The sequence below is a fragment of the Sceloporus occidentalis genome, unplaced genomic scaffold (assembly GCF_023333645.1).
Source record: "Sceloporus occidentalis isolate IW3139 unplaced genomic scaffold, rSceOcc1.0.p SCAF_2, whole genome shotgun sequence".
Classification (NCBI taxonomy): domain Eukaryota; kingdom Metazoa; phylum Chordata; class Lepidosauria; order Squamata; family Phrynosomatidae; genus Sceloporus; species Sceloporus occidentalis.
In genome coordinates this window covers 49,909,773-49,924,990 of record NW_028316982.1, presented here as the reverse complement: position 1 = coordinate 49,924,990, position 15,218 = coordinate 49,909,773, and the positions used below count along the sequence as shown (strand labels likewise).

Below are 15,218 nucleotides of genomic sequence, written 5' to 3'. Positions count from 1 at the left end.
AAATCCTGGTATTTGTACTTTCTTGAGGTATTTAGCATTCTCTGCGAGGAAGCTCAAGTGCCTCTGAAAACTACAAATCCCAGGATTCCTTAGGCAGTAGCTGTAGCACTTAAAGTGCTACCAAACAGATGTAATTGTGCTGTATGAAAGAGACCTCAATGGTACTATCACTGAATAATAATTCAATGCATCAAAAATGTGGAAGTGTTTCTTTTCAGCTTTAGACTGATTAAATATCTGGACATCAGACTAGAAGAATCACAAGACAAACAAACCAAAATTATGATACCGTGTGTGAGAGATAATGCTTTTTAACATTTCAGCTTCTCTTGGATATCTTTCTTGTAGCTTCTAGAAACCAGAATCATGTAGGAAAACAGAGAAAGAGTGTACACCCTGACCTTCATTCCAAAAGAATTATTGCTTTTTGTAAAAATATTCAGTATAGCAAATAGAGGTTGTTAAGGACATGAAAAAAGGAAAGGCTATTACAGTAAGGCTATTAGAATGAGAGCAAAACAACATACACCTATCCTGTGTTAAAGCCTACTAACAGAAAGTGTGAGAAAAACAGGTTTCAAGATGGTACAATGGAATATTAATAGTAATTCAAAATATTCCAAATATATTTGCAAAATCAATACCTGTTAATACACTGTATTTCCTCCCCAGGATCCAAACAGGCTCTTTCGTCTCTGGGAAGTCTTCGTACTCAAACCTGAGTGTATCGTACGTGAGAGTAGCTGTTCCAAAACACAAGACACAAAAGGCACTCAGACACCTTTTAACATTTTTTCTGTTTCCACAGGGACATTTAATCCAGAGTATTTTTAAGATGGGACACATTATGTGACGTCCACATATCCAGATGGCAATCACTTAAAATATTTTAGAATGAAATAATTGCTTTTTATTTTATTTTATTTTTTGCAAAACAGTGAGCATTATTTTGGCTCTGCATTCAGTTCGGAGCTCCACATTTTAAGAAGACTATAGACAAGTTGGAGCAGGTTCAGAGGAGGGCAACAAGGATAAGAGTGTCAGGGAAAGAAAACATATGAGCAAAGGTTGATGGTGCTGGGCATATTCAGCTTGTTAAAGAGAAGACTGAGGGATGACATGATTGCACTTTTTCAATACCCCAAGGGCTGTCACAGAGAAGAGGGGGCAGGCATGTTCTTTGCTGCCTCAGAAGGTAGGAGCAGGTCTAATGATTCTAAGTAACAGGAGAGTAGATTTTGATTGAACATTAGAAGGAAATTCTTGAGAGTGAGAGCAGTTCAGCAATGGAACCAATTGCCTAGAGAGGTGGTGGAGTCTCCTTCTGTGGACACCTTCAAAAAGAGTTTTGAGAGTTACCTGTTGGGGATGCTTTAGCTGGCGATCCTGCACAGAGCAGGGGCTTTGAAGCTGGTGACTCATGAGGCCTCTTCCAACTCTATGATTCTATGAATGTATTGTATATTGGGCACAATCATTTCATTTTGTTACTATTCCATTCAGCACTTTATTTTCTGGTCCTTCTGTTATAAAGTGGATTAGAGGATTGCACCATCTTTTACTTAAAGCATATGACAGCAACATGAACATACTTGCTGCAGGAAACATCATTTTGTTCAGTGAGCAGAGGTTTTTAGCAATACAGTGGGGTCTTGACATCCACAGGCTTGCCATCTGTGGATCCGAGCATCTGCAGATGGCACATCCCATTGTTTGCAATGGAGGCGTGTGCACGCAGCCGCACTAGCACATCACATCCTCAATTGGGGAAAACACAACTTGAAGTCCTGCATTTTTTCTCATCCCCCAGGAGGGGGTACAGAACGATTTTCCGTAGATATGAAGGGCCTGACTGTACTCTGTAGGACCAAATCACAAAGACCCACAAACCTCACTGGCCCCTACACTTGCTGCCCAGTCTACTTCTGACTAAAGTATAAGAGTGATGGGAAGCTGCCAGCAAGTAGCATACAAAGAAAATGCCTCAGTAGAGCTTCTGGCTCTATGCAACCCTTAGGGCTAGCAACAAAGTGATAAACAACATCAAACAGATGGCCCTAAATTGAGCTCAATCTTCTGTTCACTGCGTGCCAAGTAAAACACTCCACTGGAATCAAGCCACCTTCTGTTTGCATCTAGACTGTGATCTTTCACTGTATGCTTTCAAGTGGAATCTACCAGTGTTCAACCACATACCAAGGCCCCATTTCCACTTACTTGATAATACGATTTCTGATTCGAACTGATGAACCAGTTCAGCAGCAGAGCTGGTTCAGACTATGTTTCCGCCGATTCATCAATTCGGATCGGTAAGGGAGCAGGGCCAACAAAGTTGGGCTGCAAGAGAAACGAGCAGGCACCGGGCAGGAGAGTAGGAAGGTCTGGCGTGCTGTCTGTGCTGCCAGGGAGCCTTCCTGCCCCATTTTGGGCCTGCTCGTTCCCACCTTCACGCAGCTTCCCAGCGTGCCTTTTCACTGCCCGGCGGCACGGACAGTGTACCGGGCCTTCCTACCCACCTGCCTGGTGGCTGCTCATTCTTCTTGCGGCTCAACTCTGCTCCCTTACCGATCCAAAGGTAATAACAGAATGGGGGGGGGGGGGGGCAAGGGACGGGAGAAGGATGGGGACAGAGAAACTGGGGACGGAGAGGCAAGGGAGACTGATGATGGGAGAAGGATGGGGCCATTGCAGCTACCCCCCATCACAGGAAGCAGATCCAAATCCACACGGTTCACATTGAGATGAATCGAGTTATTTCAAAATAAATTGATTCAACCAAAAAGAACTGGGAAAAAATCAGCGTCTTTTTGACGTGGGTTATGGGTCAAAAGCATGGCCTCCCTTTCTGAATCGCTTCAGCAATTCGAATTAAATGGGAACCATGCTCTTTTAAACCGGTTCATAATGAATCACGATCTGGTTTAAAAGATAGTGGGAATGACCCCCAAGGCCACCCCTGCACTTTGCATGTTTGTTTTTGTTTGTTTGTTTAAAGAATAGTAAGATAAAACATACTGGAAGTGATGGGGTGGGTGGAGAAATTTAAAGAGTCAGATGGAACAAGGGAAGAAGCATCTACTGTAAAAATGAAACTGGGTTTCACATTATAGACTCAGGTTAACAGCACATGAAATCAGACAAAAAGGCTAAAGATGACAACTTTTCCTAAATTAGAAAATAGGAGTAGTATGCATCTCTTCCAAATCTCTCTCTCCTCCTGTCCTTTTTGAGATTCAGGCAGAAAGGAAAACTTCCTTATCTGCAAATGAAAACAGATTTGTCTCTCAAGGTGCACACAGAGGCTGGGTCCAGGTATTTGGAAAGTTCTGAAGTGCAACAGCAGAGCCATTCACATGGAATTTAAATTAATCCCAGCCTTTGCAGCACTTCTCAAATTTCACATGCTCTTTTTACAAGGGGATCATAAATGCTTCCACTTTGGAACAACCATGAACATGGACATAAAGAATAAAGTAGCAGTAACTTTTGCTATTCCTATCTAAGTTGCTGTGCCAATGATCCTATGTTTTTACAGTTCTCGAGAAGAAGGCTGCAGCCACACAGCAAAATCAATATAGTTTGACACAGCTTTAATTGTCATGGCTCCATGCTATGGAATCTTGGGATCTGTAGTTTGTTGTGGCATCAAAGCTCTCTGACAGAAAAGGCTAACTATCTCACAAAATTACAAATCACAGAATTTCACAACATTGAGCCATGGCAGTTAAAGTGGTGCCTTAATTCTGCAGTGTAAATGCAACCCAAACCTCCTTAATCACTTTCCTTACCAGAATGACTGGTCCAGTTGCTTTAGGACCTCCTGCAGGGGAGCAATCAACAGCAGTTACTAGCAAATTTCACTGTGCTCTCTCCTGTTCTCCTACCTTAATTATACTGTCACTAGACATTAAGCCATGAGACAAATAATTCTTGTTTGGGATCCACCCTCTGTCTAAATATCACTGGTCATGGCAAATCAGGAAAAGCAGTGCAAAACTTAATGAGAAAGTTAACTGTATGGAATGTAACTTTGCATCTTGACACACAGGCTAGGAAGCCACCATATATGTCATTGATTGGGAAAAATCAGCACCCCCACAGTTATTTTCGCATTACATTTTACTTCCTTCCCAATGTAATACAACTCTGTTTAAAAAACTATTGCCAAGCATCCCCTACTACTCAGGGTTGAGGGGGGGAAACAACCACTATGTGGGGTTTTTTAAAACCAAAAAAACCTGTGGGGTTGTTTAAACAAGGTTTTTTCCCCATTAATGTTGTAATTTTAAAAATTGCATCCTGATTATATCAATACTGTATATCATTATTTTATTTATTAGAAAGTTTGATCAGCCATGTTTTAATGCCATCTAACATTAACAACATGAAGTTATTAGGCTTTGATATCATTAACATATTTCAATAAAACTTTGGGCATTATATTGACAAATTGGTAGGCTATATATAAGAGTATAGGACTACACCAATTTAGGATTAAATTTTTAAAAAATATGTAGTAATATGCAGTTCAGATGTTATGGCCACTGGCTCAAATAATAATTGTTCTTTCAAAAGTGCTCTTTTACAGCAAGTTGTTTTGGTAGAACATGTTTATTGAAGAATGTGTTTCTGAATAGCATTTTTTGCACTATAAAAGTAATTTTAAAAAAGCAACCGACACTGGATACTAGTCTAACAATGAACAACTACAAATAAACTGTTAAAGTTCAAATGTTTTAATTAAAGCTGTCATTGTTGTTCCAGTAGGGTTGGAAAATAATAAAAATATCCAAATGTTAACTAGGGATGGTGGTAGTTTTTCACTAAAGTCATTTGGTTTAAACCAACCTGGTTTAAACCAGCCAGACCTGTTACTAGTACAAATGCATTGCAGAAGAAATTCTAGGCCCCTTTAGTTTTTTGTTTGTTTGTTTGTTTGTTTGTTTTTTGTAGAGACAACCAAGTGGAGTATGTACCCACTTGTTATAAGTGTAAACTAGTTAAGAAGAATAAGCTAGGCTGGGGTGTAAACGTACACTTCAACATAACAGCCTTTTCTCCTCTGCTCTTCAATCTCTTTTGTGGAGCTTAAAATCAATAGATCTCCAGATCATACATTCAGTTCAAATTTCACATGCTTTGCAACCTTAGAGGGCATCCTGCTCTGTGGGCTGTGAGATTCTGACTAGCATTTAATGTGATACTTTCTGAGAAAAGACTGCTGAATCCTTTTCAGGAAAGCTACAAATACACACAATGGGGTGAGACCCATCTAGCTGCCACTGTAATTCCTTGAGTGCATGCCACATTTCAAACAACTATGTAATAGGTGCATTGTTTCTATATAAAAATCACACACCAGCAGTCACATCACCAAACACCAAGATCAACATGGAGAGCAGATGGAATCTGCTTAAGATGAATATTGGCCTAAGACACATTCAGCAGATGACCAATAGCCATCTCTGCAGTGATGCTGAAGTGCAATCCACAATCCCAGCAACCATAGCCAACATAGCCATTGGGTAAGAGATCATGGGAGGTACCACTAAAAACAATCTAGTGCAGTGATGTCCAAATTCTGGCCCTCCAGGTTTTTGGACTTCAGTTCCCAGAAGCCTCAGCCATCTTGGCTAATGGTCTGGGATTCTGGGAGCTGAAGTCCAAAAGACCTGGAGGGCCAGAGGGCAGGTTTGGGGGCAAAATCATGGATCTTGATATGACCTGTGGATAAGTCGAGGGTCAAACACCGGGGCATGTAACAAAGGTTCTAAACAGAGGGAGAAAAAACACAACTTTGCTCCCTCCTTCTCCCTCGGGTCACAGTCTGGGCATGCAAAATGTGGATACAAACCTCTGATTTCCTTCCTGTCCCCACAACTTTCCCCAAGGCTGATGGCTTACAAAAAGACCTCCAATTTGTCTCCTCTGTCTCCTCCGTCCCTTCTCCACAGCTTTCCCAAGGCTCACGGAGAAGTATTACTGTATTGACCCATACATATATCTACCTAGGATTTTGGAGCCCATTTTTGGGCTTAAATTTTTCGACTTATAGGTGAGTATATATGGTAATTACATTTTGAGAAAGAGCAATAAACCTCTAAGCAGCATGCTAATATTACTGCTACCTGAAAGTTACCATAGCTGGTTTGTGAAGGATGAAATGAACTGCTCAGTCATTCTGATTTCTGAAGATGTTTCAATTTATTTCATGTATTTCTGCCAATTATCTCAACATTCTAATTATTTTTACGTGTTTTGTTCTATATGTCCTTCCACCTTTTCTCATGTATTCCAAATGATGAGCCAGCTTCAATTATTCACTGTTCTGCTAAGCGGAGAAGGAAGACAAGCATTATGTGCTCTAGGTCCTGGACCAACTAACCAATTAGCTTGTTAATTAAGCCATCAAGTTAGGATAGCTATCCTAAGGAAACTACCTGTGTAAACAAAGCTGCTCAGGGACAGTAAGGTGTACAATGCTGCTAAGCAGCACAGCTAAGAACCACCAACCTCTTCTTATTACAAGTACCAAGAGCATCACTTAGCTACCAGCTTGCTGTGTACTTAACAAATATAAAAAGAAGCACAGGTCAGCCAGATGTTCTGTCATTTCTTTCCCTCCTAAAGAGGGTATCACAGGAAACAACCATAAAGTAATATGAACTGACATGGCAACCTAATCTTGAATATGTTGATCTAAAATCATAAGCCACCCAAATATGCTTCTCACAGACAAGTTAGCCTTATATATATTGTGTTGTTGCTACTGCTGCTGCTGTTATGTGAGATCAAGTTCAACTTACAGCAACACTATGAGACATCAAAAAGGCCATGTGTCATTAACAGCCCTCTCAAGTCTTACAGATTCAGGACCATAGCTTCCTTCATCCAATCAACCCACCTATAATGTGATCGTCATCTTTCCCTACTGCCTTCAACTTTACTCCACATTAAACATCTTTTCCAATGACTCCTGTCATCTCATGAAGTGTCCAAACTACAATAACCTTTGTTTAGTCATTGTGGCTTCTACTAAGAGTTCATGCTTGTGTTGTGCTTGGACCTACAGTCTTTTGAGGATCCATGATATCAGTACAATGCTCTTCCAGCACATTCCAGAAACACCATTTTCCCCCGTCAGCTTTCTTCACTGTCAAGTTTTCATATCCATATAAAGAAATCAGAAATAATATGACATGGATGATCCTGACTGATGTATCTTTACATTTGAGGATCTTGTTTAATTTTTTCATAGCTCACCTTTCAAGTCTTAGTCTTCTTCTGATTTCTTGACTATAGTTTTCATTTTGATTAATAACTAAGGCAAGGTATAGAAAATACAGTGCCTTATTTTATTCCCAGTCTATGGTCATGCCCAATAGAAGCTATGTGACAACTATTCTATGATAAAATCCATCAGCCACTCAGACAGTGTCATCAAGAAGATACTAAGTGCTCAAATGACCTCAGGAATTATAGATACAGTCTGCCCACCCCATACATGGGCTTCCCATATGCAGACTTGACCTCACGCAGACGGCAAACCCAAGGAGACAAAATGATGCATGGGCACTGCCATTAAAAGCAATGGGACTGGAGATCCCATGGTTTTTCCATACATGGGGGGTCCAGAACGGATCCTCAGCGTGTACAAAGGACCCACTGTAGACTGTGCAGACGATTGGTTTGAAAAGATATTATGAAGCATCCAGTTTTCTTTCCCACTGTCATTAAGACGTGTGAACATCAGTGTTACAGGGTGACAAACTATTTTGTTTACTCTGTGGATGTCTGGAATATGGAACATCTACCAACCTTAGTTCATCAAGGATAAAGTACAACATGAAGAACTCATATGAAATTACTATGAAAAGGAAAAAAGAACTGAGAAATCAGTCAATATGATGCAACTACACATGTGTGCTGATGGCATACAGCAGTAAAAATTCACACATGCACACTATTTGAATTGGGTGAAGTAGGAGATGCTCACATGGAATATCCTTACCGAGACAGCATTTCTGTTGCTACATAATGCATGTCAAAGATATAATGCATGTCAAAGAAAGCATGCTTCCACATTATTAGAAAGAATTGCCATCACACTGTTAGAAATGGTACAACATTAAGACACTGTGAACCATCAGCTAATCGATAAAAACAAATTTCGATGCTCTTGTTCCACCTGCTTTTTTAACTTCCACACCTAGGATGGAGAGGATAAAGTCTCTTAGTAACATAACAATTTTAATCATACCTTGATGAATACAGCCAAACATCAGAGCAAAACATACCATTAGTGTTTCTGCAATGCCAGAACCAGTGAACCAAACAACCCCAATACTGACCCATCATTTCACTACTTTAACGACATCAAGCAACTCATTCTTAGCAACCAGTGTTAAATAGTGTTCATCATAGTGCTAGTCTCAAGACAACTGCATCTTATGACAATGTACGGAAGATATAATCCATATTATAAAATATGATTAGGCTGAAATCAGAAGAACCTAAAACAAATAAAATATTGTTAAATGACCCTTCAACATGACTTCTAAATGTGAGCAGCCAACTGAAAGCCAGAGAGAGCAAAACGTCCATGAAGCAAACTTCTACAGATACTCCAATAGACAAAACATTGGACATCAAAAACTGATTTAGTATTACACTAGAAATGATGTTATCCATGCATTTAGTTTGTTTTACAACAGCACTAAAAAACAACAACAGAACAGCCAGCACAGCAGCAAGTGTGCTTACCTAGATCAGACCATGCTTTGAGGCAGGAGGGGTTTAAGCCTTTATCCCAGCTAGAATGGGAAGGGAACACAACTGCCTTTTTGTTTAACTTTATAAAGCTGAGCTAAAGCTAAGGATATACATAAAATCATTAATAACTTTTCAAAAGTTGGTGAAATCTTGACTTTTAGTCCAAAACATACTGCAGAAACAATCCAGTTTCAGATCACTTGGCTCAATACTAGGGAATTCTGGGTACAGTACTTTTGTGAGACATTTAGCCTTCTCTGTCAGAGAGCCCTGGTGCCACAATAAACTACAATTCCCTGAGCCAGGGCAGTTAAAGCAATCTCAAACTGGATTATTCCTGCAGTGTGTTTTGGACTTTAGTTTGCACAAATTAACCATTTTATGTCTTTGTTTTTTAAACAGTATTTCAATATGCTAAACTGCGAGCTTCATCTGCTTTTTTATTTTTTGTATTGTAAATAGGAAGGACTTTTTCAAAATTGTGAGATTACTGACTTCATTATATGTCACTCTCAGAAATGAGAGTTATAGCTCTATAATAATAAAAGAAAATGCCTATGTTTTCTACCACAGCTATAACTCACCAGGACATTGTATGGACACTTCAAAACCAGACCGAATGTTTTTGGTTGTAATCTAAGTTGCAGTGCCCAGTTTTAAGTCAAAATTTCAAAAGGGAATGAGTGGTTCTGGAAGCAAAAAAGCGGCCTGCCACAACTGATGAAGAAATCATGGTAGGCACATCAGAATTTGACAGTGTTTTTGGTCACTGCCCAAGCTGCAGTGGCTATTTCAGTTTGAAATTCCAAACAGTGAGCTCCTTGGGTGCAACAAGGTCATCTTAACTAATTGAGAAGCACGTTTTAAAAAAGGACAAGACAACTGTTGTTATATGCTTTTTCTAAGGGCCTGGTCAGGCCAAAATAAAGCTGCTTCGGGTCACTTTGGAGGTATGCTGTTTAAATGACACATGCATCTTAAAAGGCCAGAAGCTGCACCAAAGCTGCGCTCCAGTTCTTAGGACTGGATCGTGGCTTTGGAACAGCTTCTGGCCTCTTAGGACACATGCATCATTTAAACAGCATACCTCCAAAGTGACCCGAAGCAGCTTTATTTTGGCCTGTCGGTTCGGGCCCTAACTCATGGTGACCCCCCCCCCCAACATGGAGTTCTGCCATTGCCTTCCTTTGTGGCTGAGAGAATATGACTTGCCTAAGATTACCCAATGGGTTTCCACAGCTGAGTGGAGATTCAAAACCTGGGGGCGAAGCAAATGGGCCAAGACCACAGTGATCACACAGTCCACTCCAAAAGAAGGCTGCCACTTGCATTCCCAAGACGCCATTGTAGGAGCCGGATTAAATCTGCCCCCTTTTAATCCAGTCCTTTGGATGAGCTCACAACATCAGGGTGGCTTCTGGCCACTTTTTGAACATGTGTCATATAAACACCATACCTTCAAAACAGCCAGAAGCTGCTTCATTTAGCGTGTGTGTTTCGATCCCTAGTCTCTAAATATCACATCAAACTAGCTCTGAGGTATTTCAGGTAAAATTCTTGATGAAAAATGGAGGAACAGGAAAATTCCCAAAAATGAGGATATCATGAAGGTAAGGTATTCTGAAGTAAGGGGCACATGCTTTTCTCCAGCAATTATTTAACAACTATATGTTTTGTGCCAGAATTATTTCAGACAGTTCATCACATGTTATTAAAGACAAGAGAAAACTGCTTCAAATCTGTCAAACATAAACAAGCTATTGCCGTAGTTAGTTATCTGTAGTGCATCTTGGGTTTTGGGTAATCGTTTGACTTAGTACAGATTTACCACTAAGCAGCACAATCCTATAATTACGTATTTTGAATCTTTGTTGTCTCGTTTAGAAAAGTCAGCAACCTCAGATTAACAAATAGTTTTTCACCCACTGAGCAAAATCAGAAATCAGATGGCAAACAAAGGTATGATGCCATTCCTCATCTTCTTCTTGACCATTCTTATAAAGATTTTTTCCCCATGTTGACTTATGACACTTTTGAGAAGATATAAAAACCGATTGTCAAGACAAGAACATCTCATATATAAATGTAGGGAAACCCACCTGAACATTACCATATATACTCGACTATAAGTCGACCACGTGTATAAGTCAAGGGCAGGTTTGGGGGCCGAAATTATGGATTTTGATATGACCCATGGATAAGTCGAGGGTAAAACTTAGGAGCATATAACAAAGGATCTAAAGCAGTGGCCCCTAAACTGTGCCCTTTAAGAGATTTTGGACTTCAGCTCCAAAATCTCTTAAAGGGCACAGTTTGGGGGACCACTGATCTAAAGGCTGAAGGAAAGCAAAACAATGTCAGAGAACATACAACATTCTAGCAGACATAGCTGTTTGTGCTATCTACAGTACTTACATTGACCCATGGATAAGTCAGCTCAGGTTTTTGGGGTCAGTTTTAGCTTACAAGGCCTGAAAAAAAGAAATCCTCAAGAGTGTCCACTGGTAGTTCTTAAAATCTTTATAAACTTGACCTGTTGTTGTTATTAACTGCCCTCCAGTGAAGCCTGACTCACGGTGAACCTGTGAATGAGAGTCCCCTGTCCTCCGGTGCTCTGCTTGGTTCCTCCAAGTTCATACCCCTGACCTCCCTAATGGAGACAATCCATCTGTTGTGTGGTCTTCCTCTCTCTCTACTCCCCTTTACCTTTCCTAGCATTATTGCCTTTTCTTATGAGTCATGCCTTCTCATGATGTTGCCAAATTTGGCTCAGTTTGTTCATCTTGGCTTCCAGGGAGATTTCAGGCTTGATCTGTTCAAGGACCCATTTGCTCATCTTTTCGGCCGTCTGCATTATCCTCAGCACTCTTCTTCAGCACCACATCTCAAATGAGTTGCTATCCTTCTTATGCGCTTTCTTCCCCATCCAGCTCTCACATCCGTAAGTGGCGATGGAGAATACTATTGTCTGGCATGATTCTAACCTTAGTAGTCAGTTGTGTATCTTTACTCTTTAGGATCTTGCCTGGTTCTTTCCCTTCTGCCCTTCCCAGTCCTAGGCTTCTCCGATTTCTTGACTGCAGTCTCCATTCTGATCAATGTTAGATCAAAGATACAAGAACTCTTTAACTATACTTGTCCCCCCATATTCGCTAGGGTTAGGGCACAAGACCCCCGTGAATATGGAAAAACACCATGTTTTTACCCGAGAGGACACCTCTCTAGGAATCTCTAAGTCCTCCAGGGCAACTCTGTGGTCAACGTCTGACAGACACTGACCATAGAGTTGTGCTGGAGGAGCTACAAAGGCCTAGCAGAGTATGCTCTCTAGGAATCTCTAGGTCTTTCAGTGCAACTTTTAGTTAAAGTGGACCATAGAGCTGCACTGGAGGACATAAAGATTCCTAGAGAGAATATATAAATCAAATCTGTAAATGATCAAACTTGCAAATATCGAAGCTGCGAATACGGAGGGATGGGTGTATTTCATTTCCTCATTGTCTGGGTCAGTGGTCCCAAAACCTTGGTCCTCCAGACATTTTGGGCTTCCGTTCCCAGAATTTGTGGCTGTTGCCCAGCCTTCTCTGAAGAAAGTTGCCAAGGCATAAGTCGGGAATGTCTCAAAGGCACACAGCGACATACAACAAGGGCTGAGTTAAGAGAGCCAGTGTGGCGCGGTGGTTTCAGCTTTGGGACTAGGACCCTGGTTTGAATCCCACGGAAACCCACTCGGGTGACTTTTGGGCAAGTCACACTCTCTCAGCCTCACAGGACGGCCATGGCAAACCCCCCTCTGGACAAATTTTACTACTAGGTTGAACTGATGTCTTTCCTCTGCAACCATTATTTTTGTGCTTTAACTCTTTTCTGGATCTTTGCTATGGAATTCTGGGGGTTGGAGTTTGTTGTGGGGCCCAGAGCGGAGCTCTGCTCCGCTCTGGGCCCCACAACCAACTCCCAGAATTCCATAGCCTTAGGCCAGAAAAGAGTTAAACCAGTGGCAAACCAGGTTATTTCTCCAGTGTGGATGCAGCCTTAAAGTCACTCATGGACTTTCCTTGGTAAAATTTGTTCAGAAGCTGAGAGAGTGTGACTTGCCTAAAGGTCATGGGGATTTGAACTCAGGTCCTAGTACCAACCCAGAAACCACCACACCAAGCTGGCTCTCTTAATTCAGCCCTTGGTTCTATGTTGCTGTGTGCCTTCCAGTTGTACTCAGGCATTGGCAAGTTTCTTCAGAGGCATCCCTTGAGGCTGAGAGAGTGTGACCTGTTCCTGCTTCGAACCCAGGTCTCCAGAGTCATATAGGAAGCGTCTCTTCTTTTTTCCTCCCTAACTAAGCCTCAGCCTCAAGCCCCCTTGGCCTCTGCCCCCCAACCGATCAATCCCCCGCCTCACCCGCGTCCATCCTGCCCCTGACTCCGACTTCAGGGGCAGCCACGGCTCTTCCCTCTCGGTCCCTCTCAGCCACGGACTCCCACGGCGCACTCTAACCCACTGCTCCCCACAGCCCAGTTCTCCACCAATCACGAGGCGTTCGACCCCCTCCTCGGAGACGCTGATAGGCCGTAGGAAAGGTCAGCAAGCTCTTCTGCACCGCGGCGCTTCCTCCTCTCCCTTGCAGGGGGCCGCCATTTTGCTGTACGGAGACAGCGGCCCTCAAACCAGGCTCGTTAAGGCTCTGCGCAGCCGTACAAATGCCAGAGAGTATTACAGGTGCATAGACCAGGGGGCCGCCATGTTGCTGTACGGATCATTAAAGTACGTCGCCCCCCTTCCCCCCCAACATGGTGGTCTCAATGTTGTTGTTTATGGTTGTTTGTTTGTAGGCAAGTTTCTTCAGATGGAGTTTGTCATTGTCATCCCCTGAGGCTGAGAGAGGGCGACTTGGCCAAAGTCACTCAATGGGTTTTCCATGGCCGAGCCGGGAATCGAACCCAGGTCCCCAAAACCATAGTCCACCGCTCCGACCAGTACGCCACGCCGGCTCCCGCGGCCTCAGTGCGTCAGTCTAGTCATATAGGTCAGCTGTCTCTAGAGATTACGTCACACTCTTATGGTGTAATCTATCTACAGCACTCTTATAGTGCTGCTGTTCCACATTTACTGCTCTGGCTGCCTCCTGTTGCATCCTGGTCTTTGTAGTTCAGTGAGGCCTAAGACCTCTCTGACTGAGAATTTCTAAGCGCCCCTCCCTAAACTGCAAGCCCCAGAATGCAACAGGAAGCAGCCAGAACGCTCAGTCAAGCGGCAATAAGAGAGCGAGAATGAGGGTGACACAACGAGGGTGACGTATTGGCACCAGCGTGGCGTAGTGGTTTGAGCGCTGGACTATGACTCTGGAGACTCGGGTTCGATTCCCGGCTCCGGAATAAAGACACCTGTGTTATTCCGATAAGGAATTCAACAAAGGGAGGGAGTGTCGTGGATGACGTAATACCGTCGCGTGACGGAATGGCCGTTCTTTCCGTACGGAAGTGATGCTTCGGGGGCGGGGCTAGGCGTTCAGAGAAAGAACGAAAGCGGCAGCTGTGGGAGCGAGCGAGGGGGGGCTGGCTCCGCCATCTTGTTGTACGGCTGGAGCGCGGAGGGAAGGAAGGGCTCTCTCTCCGGAGATGGTGATCTGCTGCGCGGCGCTGAACTGCTCCAACCGGCAGGGCAAGGCTTCCCGGGGCCCAGCGGCCGTCTCCTTCCACAGGTAACCCAGCCCCGGCCCCTTCCTCTCCGGGCGACACGGGAGCACCCTTCCTCACGTTCCTCCCGACACGCGTGTCTGGCCCTCTTGCTCCACTCCGGAGGAAACAAAAGGGGGACCCTCCGCTCAGACACGCCCTCCATATCTCAGCCTTCTCTCCAGGAGGAAGCCCACGGTGCCCTCCCTTTTGAGCCTGGCTAAGAAGCAGGGGCTGACATTTATAGGAGTGCTTTTAGCCCAAGATGACCAGGGTCCTCCATTTCCAGGACGGGTCCTCCATGTCAGCCTTCTGTCCTGGAGGAATTCCCAAAGGTCCTCCATTTTGAGCAGGGCTAAGAAGCAGGGGCTGACATTTATGGGAGTGCTTTCAGCTCCTTTCCCAGGACCTGCCCTAAATGTCAAATCTCTCCCCAAGAAGAATTCCCAAATGCCCTCCATTTTGAGCCTGGCTAAGAAGCATGGATTGACATTTATAGGAGTGCTTTTAGCCCAAGATGACCAGGGTCCTCCTTTTCCAGGACAGGTCCTCCATGTCAGCCTTCTATCCAAGAGGAATTTCTAAATGTCCTCCATTTTGAGCAGGAATTCATATTTCTAGGAGTGTTTTAAACTCTGGATGACGAGAGGTCCTCCTTTTTCCAGGACAGGTCCTCCATTAGCCGCTCTGAGTCCCACTTCTGGGAATACAAATGAATACAATAGTAATAATAATGATGATGATGATGATGATGATGATGTCAGCCTTGTGCCC

General features: G+C 43.1%; 2 protein-coding genes across 5 annotated transcripts in view; one reads left to right on the top strand and one right to left on the bottom strand.

Moving 5' to 3' along the window:
• Positions 1-13,445, bottom strand: part of ATG4B (autophagy related 4B cysteine peptidase) — a 36,927-nt gene extending 23,482 nt beyond the window's left edge. The window contains exons 1-2 of one of the 2 annotated variants that reach the window (XM_089509331.1): positions 13,171-13,445; positions 645-743 (exon numbers count right to left, since the gene is read on the bottom strand). In XM_089509331.1, coding sequence (XP_089365457.1) covers positions 645-743; positions 13,171-13,180 — 109 coding nt within the window. In that variant the 5' untranslated portion in view covers positions 13,181-13,445. Of the gene's footprint in view, positions 1-644; positions 744-11,187; positions 12,373-13,170 lie in introns of those variants that run through there. The other variant, XM_089509332.1, reaches the window with a different exon arrangement.
• Positions 13,446-14,329: 884 nt separating this feature from the next.
• Positions 14,330-15,218, top strand: part of THAP4 (THAP domain containing 4) — a 30,480-nt gene continuing 29,591 nt past the window's right edge. For 2 of the 3 annotated variants that reach the window (XR_016280013.1, XM_089509329.1), the window contains exon 1: positions 14,333-14,470. Coding sequence is in view for 2 of the 3 variants with exons in the window: in XM_089509329.1 (XP_089365455.1) it covers positions 14,388-14,470 (83 nt within the window). In the remaining variant the exon portion in view is untranslated. Of the gene's footprint in view, positions 14,471-15,218 lie in introns of all 3 variants that reach the window. The other variant, XM_089509330.1, reaches the window with a different exon arrangement.